This window comes from Phyllobates terribilis, unplaced genomic scaffold (assembly GCF_046119375.1).
Source record: "Phyllobates terribilis strain yellow unplaced genomic scaffold, ASM4611937v1 Scaffold_10__3_contigs__length_209671492, whole genome shotgun sequence".
Taxonomy (NCBI): domain Eukaryota; kingdom Metazoa; phylum Chordata; class Amphibia; order Anura; family Dendrobatidae; genus Phyllobates; species Phyllobates terribilis.
In genome coordinates, this window is record NW_027362770.1 from 79438720 (window position 1) to 79460581 (window position 21862).

Below are 21862 nucleotides of genomic sequence, written 5' to 3' on the forward strand. Positions count from 1 at the left end.
AGAGGAAGGATGATAGCAAAAAGGAAGAGGAGGAGAAGCGGAGGTGTCGCTTGATCGCTCCGACTTTTGCGAATTGGCTTCAAGCATTTGCTATATTGGCCGGGGTCATTGGGGAGAAGTTTCCTGAAAATTGCTCGGGTTTATTCTGTTACTTAGATGCGATTGGGGAAGCGCATCGTACTTACGGGGGACAAACATGGCTGAGGTACGACGAGCAATTCAGGCAGAGGAAGGCGGTGCGGCCCAAGATTAAGTGGGACCAGAAAGATATTGGTCTTTGGTTAAAAGTGATGGCCCCTGCTAGATACGGGCAGTCCTTTCACGGGAGCGGAGGAAGCGGGAGTCAATCGTCGGGATCGGGTGGAGGTAGTCAGGGAGCACAGAGAGGAAAAGAAAAGTCAGAAGCGTGCTGGCAATTTAATGATAGCCAGTGCAAATATGGGAACGGCTGTAAGTTCAAGCACGTTTGTTCCCATTGCAACGGGAGCTCCCATGGGGCGGCCAAATGCTTCAAAAAAGGAAAAGGACGAATATCTGTGGGTACCGGTCAAGGGGATGACTCCAGTGAATCTGCTAGGGATGGCCCCCTTTCTAAGTAGATATCCTGATCAATTGAAGGCCAGGATTATTAGTGATGGTTTTCTAGAAGGTTTCAGGATCCCGCCTCCTGGTCATATGGTTCCTTTTTCTATTAAAAATTTGAGGTCTGCTTTGTTGCATCCAGAGGTTGTCGGTGTTAAGTTGGCAAAGGAAGTGGAGTTAGGTCGTATGGCGGGGCCTTTTGATAGTTTACCGGTTGAAGATGCGATCATTTCTCCTTTGGGGGTAGTGCCTAAGAAGGAGCCGAATAAATTTCGCCTGATTCAGCATTTGTCATACCCAAAAGGTTGTTCGGTCAATGACGGTATAGCCCCGGAATTATGTTCGGTTGAATACACATCATTTGATGCGGCTGTGGCATGGGTTCGTAGGTACGGGCCTGGGTCATTGTTGGCTAAAACTGACATTGAATCAGCTTTTCGGCTTCTTCCGGTTCACCCGGCTAGCATTCCGCTTTTGGGTTGTTTTTGGAACAAAGGTTATTACCTGGATAGGTGTTTGCCTATGGGCTGTTCTATTTCATGTTCATTGTTTGAAACTTTCAGTACTTTTTTGGAATGGGCGGTCAGGGATGTTGCAGGTGTGCAGTCCCTTATCCACTACCTGGATGATTTTTTGTTCATAGGTCCTCCAGACTCGTTTGTCTGTGGGAATTTGTTAGCAGCCATGGTGTGGGTTGCGGAACGTTTTGGCGTCCCATTGGCTAAAGAGAAAACCGAAGGTCCTTGTACTGTATTGAGTTTTTTAGGGATTCTGATTGATACGGAACGCATGGAGTGTCGATTGCCCGAGCATAAATTGTTGTTACTCAGGCAGGAGGTCGAGCGAATTGGTAAATTGCATAAGGCGACATTGAAAGAGCTCCAGTCGCTGCTAGGAAGATTGAACTTTGCTTGTAGGATCATGCCTATGGGTAGAATATTTTGTCGTAGGTTGGCAGGGGCAACTGCGGGAGTGCGGGCATCGCATCACTTTATTCGTTTGAATAGAGAGCAAAGAGAGGACTTGGTGTGGAAGCGTTTTTTGGACAATTACAATGGCAGGTCATTGATTCAGCAGGAGTTTTTGAACAGCTTTGATTGTGAGATTTACACGGACGCGGCAGGCGGTGCTGGCTATGGAGCTTTTTGTAAAGGAAAGTGGAGCGTGGGTAAATGGCCTGATTCGTGGAAGGAGAGGGGTCTTACAAAGAATCTCGCTCTGTTGTAATTATTCCCAATTGTAGTTGCGGTCTAGATTTGGGGTGAGTTCTTTTTTAATCGGAGAGTCAGGTTCCACTGTAATAATATGGGTGTGGTAGCGGTGATTAACAGCTTGTCGGCCTCATCTCCTCCGGTTATTAAGCTGGTCAGGGAACTGGTATTCCGGTGCTTGGAGCTGAATGCATGGATTTCGGCGGTACATGTGCCAGGTGTCCAAAATTCTATAGCAGATGCTTTGTCTCGTTTCCACTGGGAGCGTTTCCGTTCACTGGCACCGGAGGCAGAAGATGCAGGAATGGCATGCCCTTCACAGTTGTGGCAGCTGGTTTCGGACGAGCTGGAAGATTGATCCAGGAGACTTTGTCTAGTTCAACCTGGTCTGCTTACGAGGCATTGTGGCGAGTATGGCAAAGCTAGCTGGGTGTTGCAGTGGGGGGCATTAGAGAGTGACGAGGATAGGACGTTGGCGGTCTTGTTTTTTGTTGGTAAGGCTGTGGACTTAGGGTGGTCGACATCCAGAATTGGTAAATTTGTAGCCGGGCTCGCATTCGGTTTCAAGTTACAGGGTTTGACTGATGTTACTAAATCTTTTTTAGTCAAGCAGGCACTCAGAGGTTTTCAAAAATGTAGCAAGAGTTTGAATAAGCGTAGGCCAGTCACGTTTAGTATGTTGGAAAGGTTTTGGGAAGCATTTGTTGTTCCACTTTTGAGGCGGCTCTGTTTAAGTTAGCCTTTTCTTTAGCTTTTTTCGGGGCGATGAGAGTGGGGGAGTTGGTCGCCCCCAGCAGGAATAGGGGGGAGGTCTATTAGCCGAAGACATGAGTTGCTGGGCCTGGGGTATCGATTTCTGGATTAGACGGTCAAAAACTGATCAGTTTGGTAGAGGTAAGCTCTGATGTGTCCAAGAAGGTGTTTGGAGGCTTATTGGCAATTGTGGTCAGGTAGATCTGGCCCACTCTTACGTCATTGCGATGGGTCATTTCTTTCCCGTTTCCAGTTTATAGCGGTCCTAAAAAAGGGGGTGCAGAAGTTGGGCCTTAGCCCAGGCGTTTATGGCTAGCATTCCTTTAGGATTGGCGCAGCGTCTGAGGCTGACAGGCACGGTTTGGGGGCGGATGTGATAAAGCGGATTGAAAGATGGAGTTCGTGCCGTTATTTGACATACGTTCGCCGTTAAATACCGTAGGACTTGTTCATTTGTGAGTTGTTGAATAGTTGTTGAATATGCTTGTTTATTATTCTTTTAGGTGGCGTTCCCTCGTTAGTTTGGATTTTTGGACATTTATATGTACATTGGGGGGCACCGCGTGCTGACGTAAGGCATGACGGTAGGCAATTGGGCTTCCTGAGGGCACAAGTGGCTATAAGGTGGCTAGGTTTCTGGGGGATGGTATGGAGCCGGTTTTTGTCTGAATTTCATAAAGCGGCGAGATTGGATAGAACGCCAGATATTCTAGTTGTGCATTTGGGAGGGAACTATTTGGGGGCAAGGCCCGTGAGTTGATTCGGGATATCCGTTTCGATTTTTTGAGATTGTGGACCTCGTTCCCGGGGGTTCTGACGGTTTGTTCGGATATAGTGCCCAGGAAAAAATGGCGGGCGGTCAGATCGGAAAAGGGCATAAATAGGGCACGAATAAAATTAAATAGGGCAGTGTCTAGCTTTGTGTCAAGGAATGGTGGCATAAATGTCAGGCACTTTGAGTTGGAAGCGGGGGTTGGAAATTTGTGGTTGAAGGACGGGGTCCATCTCAATGATATCAGTATGGATCTTTGGGCCCTTGCAATACAGGAAGGGATTGAAAGGGCGTTGGTGGCTTTGGGGCACTCACGAGCCTAAGGTTTCAGGGCTGTTCGTGGTTGGCGGGGGGTGGGGTTCTTGGAGTTGGTACCGAATTGTCGGTGGAAGGAATTGGGAAAAATTCCAGGTCATTTTAAATTGAGTGGGGGGTGATCTGGCAGTCGGTTATGGGCTCTGGACGGGGTTTTACCTCGGGAGCATTTTGTTGGTTGGCCTTCCACGGAATGTGGACGTTTTGGTGCCCTCGAGCTGGTGCTGAACGGCTGAGGGTAACATGGCGGTTTAATTTTATAGTTAATTTAAAGCCAGATCTATTAGCTCCAAGAACCCTCCCTCCATATATTTATATACATATATTTATATCATTGTTATTTGTTGTTTGTTAATAAACGGCCACTGTGGCCAAATTTATCCAACAAATAACTGGTTGTAGAGTCTTTATTTCAGGGACGGGATCATGGGATTTCTGAATAGGTTGGGTAGAGGGAAGATATCAATTAGGAAACCACATTGGCCGTAAGAGGTCAAGACATTCCCCCAAAAAATTGCAACATTAATTGTAGCAAAAGGTGGACCAACAAAATATTGACTAAGTGAGGCTGAATGCAAATGCATGTCACAATTTTCTAATTTATATTTTTTAATATTTAGAAAACCATGTATCATTTCCTTTATATTTCACAAATACTTGCTACTTTGGAAATCATTTAAGTTTGTGGGTGTAGCATGAAAAAATGTGAAAAAGTTCATGGAGCTTGAATACTTTTTCAAGCCACTGGACAAACATATTCTCCAAAGATCTGACATTTAATACACGTATATACAGTGCTGACGAAAAGTATTGGCACCCCTGCAATTCTGTCAGATAATACTCAGTTTCTTCCTGAAAATGATTGCAATCACAAATTCTTTGGTATTATTCTCTTCATTTAATTTGTCTTCAATGAAAAAACACAAAAGAGAATGAAGCAAAAATCAAATCATTGATCATTTCACACAAAACTCCAAAAAAGGGCCAGACAAAAGTATTGGCACCCTCAGCCTAATACTTGGTTGCACAACCTTTAGCCAAAATAACTGCGAACAACCACTTCCGGTAACCATCAATGAGTTTCTTACAATGATCTGCTGGAATTGTAGACCATTGTTCTTTGGCAAACTGCTCCAGGTCCCTGATATTTGAAGGGTGCTTTCTCCAAACTGCCATTTTGAGATCTCTCCACAGGTGTTCTATGGGATTCAGGTCTAGACTCATTGCTGGCCACCTTAGAAGTCTCCAGTGCTTTCTCTCAAACCATTTTATAGTGCTTTTGGAAGTTTGTTTTGGGTCATTGTCCTGCTGGAAGACCCATGACCTCTGAGGGAGACCCAGCTTTCTCACACTGGGCCCTACATTATGCTGCAAAATTTGTTGGTAGTCTTCAGACTTCATAATGCCATTCACACGGTCAAGCAGTCCAGTGCCAGAGGCAGCAAAGCAACCCCAAAACATCAGGGTACCTCCGCCATGTTTGACTGTAGGGACCGTGTTCTTTTCTTTGAATGCCTCTTTTTTTTTTCCTGTACACTTTATGTTGATGCTTTTCCCCAAAAAGCTCTACTTTTGTCTCATCTGACCAGAGAACATTCTTCCAAAACGTTTTAGACTTTCTCAGGTAAGTTTTGGCAAACTCCAGCCTTTCTTTTTTATGTCTCGGGGTAAGAAGTGGGGTCTTCCTGGGTATCCTACCATACAATCCCTTTTCATTCAGACACCGACGGATAGTACGGATTGACACTGTTGTACCCTCGAACTGCAGGGCAGCTTGAACTTGTTTAGATGTTAGTCGAGGTTCTTTATCCACCATCCGCACAATCTTGCGTTGAAATCTCTCGTCAATTTTTCTTTTCCGTCCACATCTAGGGAGGTTAGCCACAGTGCCATGGGCTTTAAACTTCTTGATGACACTGCGCACGGAAGACACAGGAACATTCAGGTCTTTGGAGATGGACTTGTAGCCTTGAGATTGCTCATGCTTCCTCACAATTTGGTTTCTCAAGTCCTCAGACAGTTCTTTGGTCTTCTTTCTTTTCTCCATGCTCAATGTGGTACACACAAGGACACAGGATAGAGGTTAAATCAACTTTAATTCATGTTAACTGGCTGCAAGTGTGATTTAGTTATTGCCAACACCTGTTAGGTGCCACAGGTAAGTTACAGGTGCTGTTAATTACACGAATTAGAGAAGCATCACATGATTTTTCAAAGGGTGCCAATACTTTTGTCCACCCCCTTTTTTAGGTTTGGTGTGGAATTATATCCAATTTGGCTTTAGGACAATTCTTTTTGTGTTTTTTTCATTGAAGACAAATTAAATGAAGATATTAATACCAAAGAATTTGTGATTGCAATCATTTTCAGGAAGAAACTGAGTATTATCTGACAGAATTGCAGGGGTGCCAATACTTTTGGCCAGCACTGTAGCACAAGATCCAAGCTTACTACATAGCTATGGTACCAGAATGAAGTTTACTGCATAGATATGGTACCAGAATCCAGCTTATTACATAAATACAGTGGATCAACATGTTAGGCTATGGGCTGAACTAGATGGACTTAGTCTTCCTTCAACCTTAAAAACTAACAAGAACCAAGCTTACTACATAAATTAAACTAAAACCAAGATTACTACATAGAAACAGGCCCTCACGTTGTCTCTGAACAGACAATTTACATAGAAACATAAACAGAAAGATTACTGCATAGATATGGTAGATAAAATTATTCCTTCAGACATCAGTTATTTTCTCCTATGAGTTAATCGTCCAAGTTTCATCAGTGTTTTTCTTTTATCAGAGATTCATCAGAGTTTGGTTAGAGTGTCAATTTTTAACATCAGAGTTTGGTCAGAGTTGCATCACTTTTTCTTAAAAGTGAAAAAAAGATGGAGGTTTCTCAGCATTCTCTTATCAAACGGTCCGAGAAAAATGGATAACACACGGATGACAGAGTGGTGTCCGATTTTTTTTTCATGACCCAAACACTTGCATTGGTGAGATTGTTCTATGACTCGGTAAAAGGTTGAACAAGTCTCCGTGATTTTGTGCCAGGCCCAGATTGCTAATCTGCCCTTGCGGACACTTTTCCGGTGGGCCACGGTGTGGCACTGCTTGGGGCGCCGCCAACCCATTTTTACAGCTACTGGCCCCTTTAATTTTCCCATATCGCATGCGGGGCAGGGCGCACGCATGCAACGTTCATCATTTGATGAATGCTGTGACGCACATGTAGCTGGAGCCAGGAACACGCTGACGCTGCTATGTGTCAGCGCATTCTGCTCTCCCACCCGTGGCCCTAGCAACGCTGCAGCCACGGCGTGGGGGTGATGGGGTGATGTGGGGGTCATCATACTATGTGGGGGCCATCATACTGTGGGGGCCATTATATGTGGGGGCCATCATACTATGTGGGCCATTATATGTGGGGACCATCATACTATTTGGGCCATTATATGTGGGGGCCACCATACTATGTGGGCCATTATATGTGGGGGCCATCATACTATGTGGGCTATTATATGTGAGGGCATCATACTATTTGGGCCATTATATGTGGGGGCCATCATACCATATGGGCCATCATATGTGGGGGCCATCACACTACGTGGGGGCCATTATATGTGGTGGCCATCATACTATGTGGGGGCCATTATATGTGGGGGCCATCATACTATATGGTCAATTATATGTGGGGCCATCATATTAGGTGCAGGACTATATGTGGGGCCATCTTATTATGTGCAGAACTTTATGTGGGGCCATCTTATTATGTGCAGAACTGTATGTTTGGCCATCTTATTATGTGCAGGGCTGTATTTTGGGCCATCATACTATGTGCAGGGCTAATAGCACTTTTGCTATGGGGCCCCATGATCTCTATATATGCCCGTGGCCGCCGTCTAATCAGCTCCAGACCAGCAGTCAGCCACAGTGTGTTGTCGTTCCTGCCCCAATCTTCAGCAGTCTAGGTCACTGGGTGAGTTTGTGTTCTATCCCAGCCCAGAGACACATTTAGTAAATTTAAAGAGGTTGTCCACTCTTAACATTCATGACTTATCCCTCGGATAGGGCATCAATGTCTCATCTGTGAGGCTGTGACACCTGGCACCCCCACAGATCAGCTGTTCTCACAGCTCAGTTTTGGCACAGCACAGCTGCGCCTACTGTATAGTGGCCGCAGCCAGGTACTGCACATCCATCACCTATTTAATCAATAAGGGGCGGATGTGCAGTACCCGCTTGTGGCCACTATACAATAGACGGAGCTGTGCAGTTCTGTAACTGAGCAGTTTCTGTCGGCACCGAGAACAGCTGATCTGCGGGGTTGCCAGGTGTTGCACCAACACCGATCAGATGTTGATTACCTATTTTAAGGGCTCTTTCACATGTCAGTATCTCCGGTACCTGTAGTGACAGTTTCCACACTACCGGAGACACTGACACACGCTGACCTATTAAAATTATTGGGTCTGTGTACATCTCAATGTGTTTTCACGGACCGTGTGTCCGTGTGCTCTACACGGAGATAAATCAGGTTTTTTTGCAGATACACGGTTTGCAAAACGTACCACACAGATGTCATCCGTGTGACATGTAACAGTTCCTGGAAATAAGTGCTACAATTAGCACTGTTCCTAAGTGAAGGTGCTGAATGCTGCCCTCATCATGGTTCCCTGCTGGTGCTGCAATCAGCACCAGCAGGGACAATGATGAGGGTAGTAGTAGTCTGCTCCCTGTGTCCACCTGTGTAAAAATAAGAATAAAATAATAAAATCCATGTACTCCCCTCTCCTAAGTGTTCACCGCTGTATCCATGTGACCGCTGGCACCGGGGAGAATGAGCCGCTCCAGAGCTGTGCTCAGTGACTGACAGGACACCGCTCCTGAGCTGCAGCTTTGGAGCGGCTCATTCTCCCCAGCTCCTCGGTAGCAGCAGTTGCATGGATACAGCGGGGAACACCTAGGAAAGGTGAGTATATGTTTTTTATTATTTTATTCTTATTTTTACACAGGTGGACACCGGGAGAAGACTACCACTACCCTCATCATGGTCCCTACTGGTGTAGATCACAGCGCCGGCAGGGAACCATGATGAGGGCAGTATTCAGCAGCCGCTACAGGTAGTGCTGTTTCCAAGTGCCTGTCCGTGTGATCCTGATGCTGCACACAGGCAGCACATGGTTGCCATATGTGTGACACACTCAGACACATAGGACACGGATATCTCCGGTACCGGAGATATGCGGACATGTGAAACCGTCCGCATAGGTCACCAGTTTTAAAGTAGTGCACAACCCCTTTAAATATTCATGTTTCTCTCCTCTGGACCAGAACTGGCTGGTGGCTGACTTTTGGGGCTGATGATGGTTACATTTTCTCCCTACTAAAAACGGCCAGTCCTCCAGGAGTTTTGCACCAGGAACTTATTTGTCCAAGAACATATGATTTCTATAGTGGCTGGACTATCAGTCCCTAGATAAATCATATCTTCTTGGCCAAATAAGCTTCTGGTGCTAAACTGGCTGGAGGACTGGCCATTTTTAGTAGGGGGAAAACCCTTTTAATTTTTTCTTTATGTGGTGATAACATTAAGGGCTCCTTCACACGATCGATTATTGCCAGATAATTAGAACAATTATGGTAATGACATTGATCACACTCCGATCAGAGTTTGATCAGTGTCAATTTACTGTGATCTGATTCTGTCACATAAGAGTCGTATCACAGGTGCGGCGAAGATGGAGAGCTGAATTTCTCCATGTCCTCAAATGTCTGTGTCTGCTTGCCTCAGACTGTACTTGAATGACGTCCGAGTGCAGTCCGCTGTTGTACAGGTAATCCGAATTCCAGAGCCACTCGCATCATGCTGCAAATTTCAGACCGATTTGGTCTATAGAGAACAACGGAGATCTGCACTGCCCATAGTTATAAACATTGGGCCAAGAGCTATCTGATAAAACATCGGATAGAACTCAGCCATGTTATGTGTCAGTGTGAGTGAGGCCTCACTGTGCCAAACACATTCTCATCTGCTTCCCTCAGTAGAAAATGAAGAGAATTGGATAAGAAGTAATGAGAATGTGTTTGGCAAATCACCTACTTATTGTCACGTGAAAACTGCCTGAACCTCCTGGTAAAGCCAAAACCCAACATTACACTCTGTTAATAGTCAGCAAGCTCCACTGCTGACAAAAAATGTGCCCTGGGTGAAAAACCCCTATAGAAGGTAGGGTGGGCTGAGTGTATACATTATACTTATTAGAATATCCATTGACCTTAGGTCCTCCTGCAGCTAGGGTCACACATAGAAGAAGTTCTAATTCTGGTTCCCCCTTTCAAAACCAAAAATTCTTAGCGGGGTCACGGGGCATAGGTGCAGTAACAGAATGGATCTCCCAACTTTTAAAGACAAAGTAATTTTTCACCTAGTGTCATTTTTCACCTATTGAACTCCCTGTGGGTTCTCACCCACAAACTGTACAGAAAAGGTTGCAAACAAAAGATATACTACTATTTAAAAACAGCGATCTGCATGTGGGCTGCTTTGGTTTGAGTGTCAGGGCTGATTTTCAGTCCCAGTCCGGCCCTGTTTTGTGCATACCACTCGGTCATCAAAAATAAACGGCTATGTGAACAACTCCGTAGATTGTTATTGGTATGAGTTCTATCCATTGGCATTTGCAGAGACTTGTATCTGGGGGCAAGTCATTCTTCATGCGCATGAGGATGACCATCATAAGAAGGCAGAGAAAAGAACACACCCTCCTTTTGTCACTGATGTCTATAATTAGGGCTCTTTCACACGTCAGTGTGTCCGGTACGTGTAGTGACAGTTTCCACATGTACAGGAGACACTGACACACTTAGACCCATTCAAATGAATGGGTCTGTGCGCATGTTAGCGTGTTTCCATGGACTGCGTGTCCGTGGGCAAAACACGTTGACATGTCTGTTTTTTACCCGCTGCATGGGCTGCAAAACGTCCCACACTGATGACACATGGATGACATCCGTGTGTTATCAGTGTGACAAGTACCAGCGCCTGGGAATCAGCGGTACAGTTAGCGCTGTTCCCAAGCGCCGGGTGCTGAGCGCTGCCCTCATCATTTTCACCTACCGGCGCTTCGATCAGCACCAGCAGGGAACAATGTTGAGAGTAGTAGTACTAGAATTAAATAAAAAAAGCCTTATACTCACCTGTCCTAAGGGTCCCCTCTGTAATCCATGAGACTGATCACGTCGAGGAGCCAGGGAGAATGACTCGCTGCAGCAAGCGGGCCCCGGAACTGTGCTCAGTGAGCGGCGTCCTGTCACTTACTGAGTTCAGTGCATCTCAGGAAGCCCGCTCCCTGCGGCGAGTCATTCTCTCTGGCTCCTCTGAGAGATCGGTTGCATAAATTACAGCATGGGGACACTTATTTGAGTATAAAGATTTTTTTATTTTATTCTTATTTTTACAGACTTTGGATACTGCGGGAGCAGAATACTACTCCCAACATTGTTCCCTGCTAGTGCTGATCGCAGCACCTGCAGTTGACAATGATTAGGGCAGCATTTAGCACCCGGCGCTTGGGAACAGCGTTAACTGTACCGCTGATTCCCTGGCGCCGATACGTGCGCTCCTTATGCAGCACATGGGGGGCACACGGTTGTCATACGTGTGCCACATGTGCGCCACACAGGTTCACACGGACACACGGACATCTCCGGTACTGTTTTTTCCAGTACCGGAAATATCAGGACGTGTGAAAGAGCCCTTATTGTGTAGGAATACAAGAAAACTGAGTTATGTATCAGTGCACACTCTTCCAGATCTACCAAAGCTGACAGCAGCTGTGAGATGAGATCTGGAAGTGTTTGTAATAATACATAAAGCAGCTCTGCTGTATCTCCATCAGGCATAGGAAAAACAGATACTGTCCGATGTTTTGACCAGAATAATGGTCTTTTTTAAGTACTTCTGTTATATAAATAAACATAAACACACATCACAGTGAAGTCGGATGTACCTTAGTGTTATATAATAGATGGAGAGGTGGAATGATAAAATAAGGGAGAGTTAGGTAGATCAGGAAATGGGTAATAAAGCATGGTGTAGATGGAAGAGTGTACTACTTGCGCCCAACAGAAATACTCAAGGATTGCTCAACACCAGCATAAGGTTCAACATGTCGGCAACAATCATCTGGCAATGCTTGGCTGGGCCCTGGATCCACAGCATCGTAACTGATCATGTGCTCATATTGCCGCTTCATGTGGACAGATTTTTAATTAACATGGACAATGTCTTTACATGTAAACTTTATCTATGTTTTTCACATAACTGTAGTGTTTTCTAAATGCCATGTTGCCTGTTTGTACATTGTAAATTAATCCATTTGTATTTTAGGGTATTCATTCAGAGCAGTGGTATTTGGGCAATATATCAAGAAAGGATGCTGAAAGTGCTTTAAGATCTATAAATAAGGTAAGATAAATTATTGCACTATGATCTATTATAATTTTTTAAATGTCCGATATGACTATTTTAAGTACTGGCTTGATGTTATAATATTATTATCATTAATTGAGTAAGCGCAACAACACATGATGGAACAGTTGAATGAGAAGGACAGACCAAAGAATTTTACATGTCTAGTAGTGATGAGCGAGCGCTAAAATGCTCGGGTGCTCGGTATGAGCAAATCATAATGCTTGGGTGCTCGACCTAAGCAACGAGCCCAATGTAAGTCAATGGGAAGCTCAAGCATTTTTCCGACGTCTCACCCACCCGCGGAGGTCTGAAGGGGCCTAAAAATTGTCCAAATCGATGGGAACAGTGCTTAAATTATATGGAGACAGCATGGGGAAGAGCCCAGGAAGCATTTCTGACTGCTGTTGTCAGAGTATTACGCCAATTTTACAGACTTACAATAAAACATAGCAAAACAAAGCCAAAATGGATTTTCCTGGAAAAAATGTTAAGGAACATTCTTTCCAGGGTAATGACTTGTATATAAGGCAAAATAAATAACCAAAAAAAATTGCTCTTCCACACCTTGGGCTATGTAGCATGTAGCGTTTTTGATGCTTTTTTGCATTTTTGCATTGCTTTCAACAGTGAAAAATACATTCAACAGTAAATGCAATTTTAACATTTTACTACCTTATCTGGTCATGTGGTGTGTGAGATGGGAACAGCATGGGGAAGACCCCTGAAACCATCTCTGCATCCCAGGTCACTGCCTAAAACCATGGTCATCAGACGTGATCCTATATTACTGCGGTAATAATACAGACATTTTTGGCAACGTGACAGATATTAAACTCCATTTTAAAATGGGCAAGACGTGTGACAAGGGACGGGGAAGTGGACGTTATGGTGATGGTGCATGCAGAGGCCAAGGCCATGGGCAAGATGAAACTGTGCCTGCTGAGGGAGCACAACAAGCACTCACTTCATGTCAACCTAGCTTCCAGTCCCACTTTCCAGGGGGCCACGGCATACCACTCTTGAAGCCCGACCAGTGTGAAAAGGTTGTTGGTTTAATAGCAGATAAATAGATAATGCTTCCAGTCAGTTTGCAACCACCACCACCACCCTGTCTTCCACACGGTCCAGTCTCAGTAGCCATGAGTCTGGACCACATTATTATTATTATAGTGACATTTACTCCATGGCGCTTTACATGTGAAAAAGGGTTATACGTAGCAAAAACAATTACAATAATCTTGAACAACAACGTGATGGCAACTGGTACAGGAGGAGAAAGGATTCTGCTCGCAAGGGCTCACTGTCTACAAGGGATGGGTGAGGATACAGCAGGCGAGGAAAGAGCTGGTCGTGCAGTGGTATGGTGGAGGAGTGGTTAATGCAGGTTGTAGGCTTGTCAGAAGAGGAAGGTCTTCAGGTCCCTTTTCAACGTTTCTATGGTAGGCAAGAACCTGATATGTTGGGGTACAGAGTTCCAGAGTAGGGGGGATGCACTGGAGAAATCTTGTATGCGATGGTGGGAAGAGGAGATAAGAGGGGAGTAGAAAAGGAGATCTTGTGAGGATCAAAGATTGCGTGCAGGTAAGTACCGGGAGTCTAGGCCACAGATGTATGGAGGAGACTGGTTGTGGATGGCTTTGAATGCCAAAGTTAGGGTTTTAAACTGGAGTCTCTGTGCAATGGGGAGCCAGTGAAGGGATTGACAGAGAGGAGATGCCAGGGAATAGCGGGGGGGACAGGTGGATTAGCCGGGCAGCAGAGTTTAGGATAGATTGGAGGGGTGTGAGAGTGTTAGAAGGGAGGCCACAGAGCAAGAGGGCGCAGTAGTCGAGGCAGGAGATGATGAGGGCTTGCACACTTGTTTTTGCAGATTCTGGTTTGAGGAATGTGCGAATCCGGGAGATTTTTTTTTACTTGGAGTCGGCATATTCCCCACCCTGATTCTCCTTCCTCCCACCATGCCGAGTGCCTGGAGACAATTGATCCCACACTTGGACACTACGAAGAGCTGTTTTGTTCATCTTTCCATTTATAGATTCTGGCCTCTCGCTCGGTCCGCTTCAACCGGGGCAACAGGAGATCACATGTAGTGATGACCAAATATTTCAGCAGCCATGGTCACACTAAGGTGACGATGGGAAAGTGCAAATACTGTTGCAAAAGGTGGATGATGATGACACACAATGGATAGAAAGTCAGGAGGAGGACCAGTGTGCGGAAGTGTAAGATGAGGTGGTGGACGATGAAGTCACTGACGAAACCTGGTAAGCTGACATGCATAACAAGGACAGCAGCACAGAAGGGGAGGGAGGCTTAGCACCACAACAGGCTGGAAGAAACAGTGGGGTGGCCACAGACACAAGGCAGGCAACTGTTCCCCAAAACACCAAAACCAGGGAAGTTGCCAGTCCAATTGCTAGGTTTTCCGAGTCTGGCTCCTTTTTAAAGACTGTCCAGATAACCCCAAAAAGGCCATTTGCAACATCTGCCATGCCAGCATCAGCAGGGGCAGCAAAAATACCAGGCTGACCACCACCAGCATGCTCAGGTACAAGACAGCAAAGCACCTGACTAGTTTGGCCGAACACCAGGGTCCAGAAACAGTGTCTGCGGGTGACACTACTGCCTCTTCCCCTGTTGTACGTGTATGCAAAACCTCCATCCATGATGCAGGCGAAGATGCCTTCCACCCTGCACCTGTCATTGCACACTTGCAGCCATCACAGTCAGAAACCTTGTCCACGTCCTTGTCACAGCGCGGCATTCAGTTGTCCCAGCCCCAGTCTTGGAATGCAAGTGTAAATACACAGCCACCCATGGGCCACAATACTAAACTGCCACATTTCTTGACTGCTTGCACTAGAAATGTTGCCTTTTAAGCTCGTAGAGATGGAAGCTTTCCGTAACCTGATGGTGGCGGCTGTCCCTCGGTACTCGGTCCCCATCCGCCACTATTTCTCCCAGTGTGCCGTCACTGCCTTATACAAGCACGGGTCCCAGAACATTACCCGTACCCTCACCATTGCTGTTACTGGGAAGGAACACATAACCACAGACACTTGGACAAGTACTTGTGGCCAGGGACAGTACCTCTCACTGACAGCACACCAGGTTAATATTGTGGAAGCAAACCCTGGGACGGGTCACATCCTCCCGATGCAGAGGATTGCGGGATCTGGGTCAAACAGGGTTACCCCCACATTCTACAGCTCCTGCACCTCCTCCTTCTTTTCTGCCTCCATTTCCGAAATGACAACATCAGTCGCAGACTGAAGCACTGCAGCACTGCCTTGGCCAGGCGGCAACAGGCTGTGCTGAAGATAATATGCTTAGGTGACAAACCACACACCTCTGAGAGTTGTTGAAAGCTGTAACAGAGCAGGAAGATCTGAACCAACAGTGAGGCATGATCATGTGTGACCATGGCCGGAACTTGGTGCTGGCTTTGAGGCTTGGCAACCTAGCACAATGGCTGGCCCACGTGCTCAACTTAGTGGTTCAGCGGTTTCTTATAACTGCCAGAGCTGCTTGTGAAGGTACGCCGCGTGTGCGTCCATTTCAGAAAGTCAGCTACAGCTTCCGTACCCTGGCAGTGCTTCAGCAGAGTTTGCAGATTCCAACTCATCGACTGGTGTGCGATTTCACCACATGTTGGAAATCAACATTGCAGATTTTGGGAAGGATTTGTGAGCAACAGAGGGTAGTTGTTGAGTACCAGCTTCAACAAACCTGTTGGATTCAGGTCAGCCTCCGCACATAAGAGCTGATGAGTGGGCATGGATGTCTTGACATCTGTGCCATCCTCCAAAACTTTGGGGACTCCACCAAGATGGTGAGCGGCGATGATGCCATAGTTAGCATCACCATCACGCTTCTGTGTCTACTGAAACGCTCGCTGCTCACAATTAAAGAGGAGACATTGCAGGTGGAGCAAGGAACTATACAGGGTGATGTTACACAGCTCAGCCTCATCTCATCTCAATGCGGATTGGGTGATAATGAGGAGGAGGAGGAGAACATGGACAGTCATCCTTTTTGTGAGGACAGGGAAATCTTGGCAGTTGGCAGTCTGGCACACATGGCTGACTTTATGTTCCACTGCCTTTACCATGACTCTCGCATTGTATGCATTTTGGGAGACATTAATTGCTAGTTGGTCACTTAATAATACTAATTTTTATTTATATAGCGCCAACATATTCCGCAGCACTTTACAATTAAGTACGGACATGTAAATACAGACAATACAAACAATACAATGTATCACATTTCAACAGTTGCAGGAGGAGTGAGGGCCCTGCTCGCAAGCTTACAATCTATATGGAAATAGGGGGACACAATAGGTAGAACATGGTCATCAGCCAGTATCTGTCTAAGAGCAGTTACTGTGTGCTATTGTGTGCATGGATGATGTGGAAACAAATGAATAGGCAGGAGCAGATTAAGATTAACATTGAGGCTGTGTGCCCACGTTGCGTATTACAAACGTATATGCTGCGGAATTTCCGCAGCGTAACCGCTTGTAAAACGCATGTATATCCGCACCCCATGGTCCCCAATGGCATTCCGCAATGTCAATGCCCATGCTGCGGATTTTTCCGCAGCGTATATGCTGCGGTCAAAAATCCGCAGCATGTTCATTAATTTTGCGGTAGCGCAGCGGAATCAATGTGCGGATGGTACCCAAGTCTGGATGAGAGGAGACTCTCATCCAGACCTGGGTACCAAAAAACCTGTAGAAAAAATAAAAAATAAAGTTTATACTTATCTTCTGATGTTTTCCCGGTGTTTTCCCGCCGTCGCGCTGTTGTGTGAAGGACCTGCCACGTCATTGAGTCATGTGACCCATCACATGACTCAATGACGTCACCGCAGGTCCTGCACACAACAGCGTGAGCCGCTCAAGACTCCGGACGGGGCCAAGAATGCATCGGAAAGTGAGTATAAACTTTATTTTTTTATTTTTTACCATTCTGATTCTTTTTTTTTTAACTATTACTTGGTCACACTATATAAATCCATGCCGGTTGCATGGATTTATATAGTGTGAACAAGTTGTCAAGCACTTTTCCAAGTGATGCTAAAATCGCTTGGAGAAGTGCTTGATAACCCGCATGCGGAAATGCATGCAAAGACGCTGCAAAGACGCCTCACAAACGCTTCTACCTGTGATCAGGAGACAGCGCTGCAGTTACTTGTTTACTACAATTTCTTGCATCGCTGCCCTCACAAGAGGTCCTGGATCCATGGATGGTGATAGACGCTGTGGGAGTGGTGAGCACAGTCTACTTTTATCTTTGCCACATCTTCTATCTGTGAAAAAAATTGTTGTCGGGGTCGGAGATAGAAGCAGTGAATGCAACCAGCACTGCACAACAGTTTTAGCACCACTCTCAAATGAATCGTCATCAGAGGGCAGCGCTGGTATCACTCACTGCTTCTATCACTGCAAAAAAACAAGAGGAGATAGAGCTGTAATGAGCATAGCGGGCATATGGTTAGGCATGATAACCGAGCATGGGATAGAAAGAACCAATGAAATAAGAGTAAATCATCGCAATCTTTTTTACAATCTTGTATAGTAAGTAAATAATAACATAAACCTCCTTATTAAATGTGATTCTGCAAAGAAAAGCTTAGTACAATGCTTAGTACAATTTAGTATGGAATCACATCCTATTGCTCAATTTAGAAAACTAAGTACACTATATTCCCTGTTAAAGGGAATCTGTCAGAAGGTTTTTGCTACCTCATCTGAGAGCAGCATGATTTAGGCAAAGAGACGCTGAATCCAATGATGTATCACTTAGTTAACTGGGTGCAACAGTTCTGGACACAATCAGAGCTTCCCAGGGAAGAGGCACTTGCCTTCCTTATCACCTGTTTGGGCGCAACTTCATCTTTTAGGTATAACCTTATGGCTATTGCAATATTTATTGGGGATGTATGGGGATTCTGCTTGGGACTATACAATAGCCACTATGCACAAGGCTACTGAGAGTGGCTCTGTAGCCTAAATTCCTGTGCTATACTACTAGGTGATGGGGCACTGAGCCAATATCCATTTATTTAAACAATCGCCATCTGGGTTATTGTCTCCTTGTGCCCATGCTGCCATTCTTTATCTCCACTCTTTCACACATATCATTTACTATTTTTTGTACTTGTAGATTTGATGTGTATGTTTTGCACTAATAAAGTTGTTATATTTTTGTACCAACCTTTAAGACTTAATTTTCTTGTATAGTCTCATGCTTTTTGAAGTGGTTGTCTCAGTGACATTCATGTGTAACCTGTTGCAGGTGTCTTTTCACTGATTATGTATTTGAGATTTGTGGTTCTACTATTTGTTCTGGCACAACAAACACAGCAGTGGAAGTGGCTCTTATGCTTTGTAATAGTGAAATCACAGCTGTCCATGCAAGCACCGTGCGATGCACGTTACACAAAGCTGGAATGGTGGCCCTAAAAAAGGTGAAGTCTTGACTTCAATATCATCATAAAAAGCGTCTGCTCGAGTTTGCAAAAAAAGTCCAAAAAGTGGACAGTGGAAGATTGGAAACTGATGATTTGTAGCGATGAGATGAAAATCAATAGCCTAGGCTCTGATGGGTGCAAATGGGTCTGGAAGAAACAAGGGAAAAAGGGGCTAACAATTTGAGAAATTGAAGGAACTGTCAAGTTCAGTGGAGGAAGCCTGATAATATGTATCCTACAAGACGAGTTACTTTTTACACTCCAGTACTATGGGTATGAAAAGAATGACATAGTGTTTCAGCAGGACAACGACTTGAAGCATACGTCAAGATTGGTGAAGTGGTTCAATGACAATGAAGTAGAGCTGCTGGATTGGCCCCCACAGTCCTCAAACCTCAATTCAATCGAACACTTGTGGGAAGAAAAAGCTGTATACAGACCCAAATGAGTGGACCAGTATGCACCAACTTTAGGAACATGTAGAAGATACCTGTAGAAGATTTCAGTCGAGATATGCTTGAATCTGATCAAGAGCATGCCCAGAAGCATTCAGGAACTGTTGAAAGCCAAAGGTGGATTTACAAAATACTAACAAAATAATAAAGATTAAAATTAGATTTTTAGGAGCAAAACTGTAACAATGCAGTTACTGTTAGAACCCTCCTGTTTGTTTTTTCCATCTTGTGTTTTGCGGTCACGTGACCATCTGCCTTTATATTCCAGCTCCGCCCTTTTGGCTGTGCTGGACTTCAGTGTTGTTTGACTGTTTTGCTTGCCAGGTGCTTCTGTGTCCTTCTGGGACCTCTAGTACCTTTTTGTCAGTTTATCTTTTTGTGTTCTGCAACAACTTTCTCTGTTCAGGAGGTGTCCCATTTTTGTCCCAGTCCTTAGTTCTTTTAGGGACTCCTTCCCTTTATTCTATAGTTCTTCGTTCAGACTAGCATAGGACGAAGGCGGGTCTGTTTTCAAGGAAGAGGCAGCCCGCTACATCGTAGGAATTCAGCTTAATCTTACTGTAGGGACAGCTTTCCCCTTTCTTTCCTTAGTACTTGTTGCAGATCATAACAGTTAGATGACAAGACTCTGCATAACTAATCAGATGCTAAATAGTTGCAAGTCAAATTTATGTATGAGGTAGCCAAGATGATTGTCTATAAAATGATGGTAGTCTCACGTTGGAAGCAGTAGTGGATGGTGAGATATGAAGCATGAAAGTTAAAAGTTCAAAACATTGTTACCCTTTTGCTCGTCAGTGTATACTGGTACAGGTATAGAAAGAGTGAAAAGTGCTCTGTGTGATAGCCTTTCAGATATAATTAGTCACAGGACATATAAGCATTAGAGATGAGCTAGCATTAAAATGCTTGGATGCTCATTACTAGTGTTGAGCCACCCCCGTAGTGTTCGAGTTCGGTTCGGTTCGTCGAACACCCGTGTGTTCGCCGAACTGTTCGTCGAACTGTTCGTCGAACACCTTCGAACACCGTTAAAACCAATGGCAGGCAAACAAAAACACATAGAAACACATAGAAAACACCTTCAAAGGTGTCCAAAAGCTGACAAACTGCTCAGAAGACACAACTAACACATGGAAAAGTGACAAGTACATATAGTCATGCGAAAAGAAAAGAGGTGGAGGAGTAAAAGGAGGGGGAGACACAGATATAGGCATGTCATGCCCTTCTAAAATCCAAAAAGTGAGAAGCCGAGACGGCCAGTCCGCTCCTGCCCGTGCCACCTCCGTGTCGCCGGGTTTGTGCCAGAGCCGCGGTGAACCCTGACGGCCAGCCCCCCTCTCCCAATACTGGTGCCTGTCCGCTGGTGGCTCTAAGCTTTTTAATTTAAATTGTCCCTCTAATTTGAATGCATACACTTTAAATCCATTTACAAGGATCTATTGGAGGGCAAGTCTCATGCCAGCAGCCGCGTAATTCCAGCTCCAGTAGCGTCCACTAAAGCTGCTGCAGTTAAAAAGCTTTTATAAGGATCGAGCTCGGCTGTCCACCGCAAGGCATCCTAGTGCCAGTCCCAGCCCCTATGCCTTGGGGTGCCTCCTGATGCTCTTCACTAAGTATCCCTTGGTCCCTAAGCATTTCCTTTGAAAAAATTAAGTGTCCAAACTACAGGTGGTGTAGCTTGCTTAACAGCCGGGATAATCCGCTGACTAGCAGACACTGCTACTAGGCACAAAGTATTTCCTGGGCTAGATGCAGTTAAAAATTTGTAAGTAGATACTCTCGTTGGATGCTGAGAAAGCATTCCATAGAGTCTCCTGGCACGCCATATATGATTCTCTTAAAAAGCTTGGGGTAGGGGTCTAGGGGACCCTTTTATAGCCAAAATCACGGCCCTGTATCACAATACGTCACCTAGGCTGAAGATAAATGAAACTGTAGCACCGAGGGCTCGGTTGCTACAGACGTATTGCACCTCACCCAGAGGTGTGATATCTCACTCTCAGATAAGGATGGAGTGTGGATCAGGACCCGACACCTGCATGCATTACACCACATTGCCGTGGGGCAGGGCGACCAATATGCCCCTGAGATGGGCACGACAGTCCCTGTCCCTGGCTGGAGTGGGGGGAGGGAACACTGAGGAAGGGGAACCCTGCAGTGCAGGAGCAGGGAGGAAGCAGTTCCTGGGTGCATTGAGAAGGGAGTATAAAAGGTGGGCACCATCTTAGTTCAGTGCAGAGAAGTCTGAGCAGAAGTGGCAGGGAGCAGGGGCTCTGCATGAGCTCTGCTCCGGAGGCGGGCCTAGTAACAGAGGCCCAGGCCTGCAAGAGGGAGAAGGAAGGAAGAGGAGCGGAGAAGGCTCCAGGAACGAGGAATGAAGGGATCCCAGGGGTGCGGACGGGCGAGTCGCCACCGCACGCCCGAATCCACCTGCGTGGAGGGGTCAGGCCAAAGGGGGAGACCGGTCCCCGAACTAGTGGAGGCAGGAAACGACCCTCAGCTAGAAACCGGAGGCTCTGACATTTTATGTGGCGCAGCCCCTTGCTCCACCTGCTAGGAAGGCACCACATAGGGTCAGGGAAACTGGCGCCAAGTTTACCAAGAGGAGGCCCGAGGCAGCCGGACAGAAGTGTTGGTAAGAAAGGCCAGACAAAGGACACACAAAGGGGGTCCTGTGAAGCGCTCCAAAGTTATCTGGGAGTTGTCTGAGCCCCTCACCTGGTGAGCACAGTACGACGTGGGCAGCCGTTACCTGCAGACGTGGTCTGGATAATAAGAACTGTGAGCAAAGGCCCTGAACTGCATCACTGACT

At 45.7% G+C, this 21862-nt stretch overlaps 1 protein-coding gene across 1 annotated transcript in view; it reads left to right on the forward strand.

Moving 5' to 3' along the window:
• LCP2 (lymphocyte cytosolic protein 2) overlaps window positions 1-21862 on the forward strand; it is a 757892-nt gene that overhangs the window by 638062 nt on the left and 97968 nt on the right. Inside the window, exon 19 of the mRNA XM_073649612.1 lies at window positions 12031-12108. Within this exon, the coding sequence (XP_073505713.1) occupies window positions 12031-12108 (78 nt within the window). The remainder of the gene's footprint in view (window positions 1-12030; window positions 12109-21862) is intronic.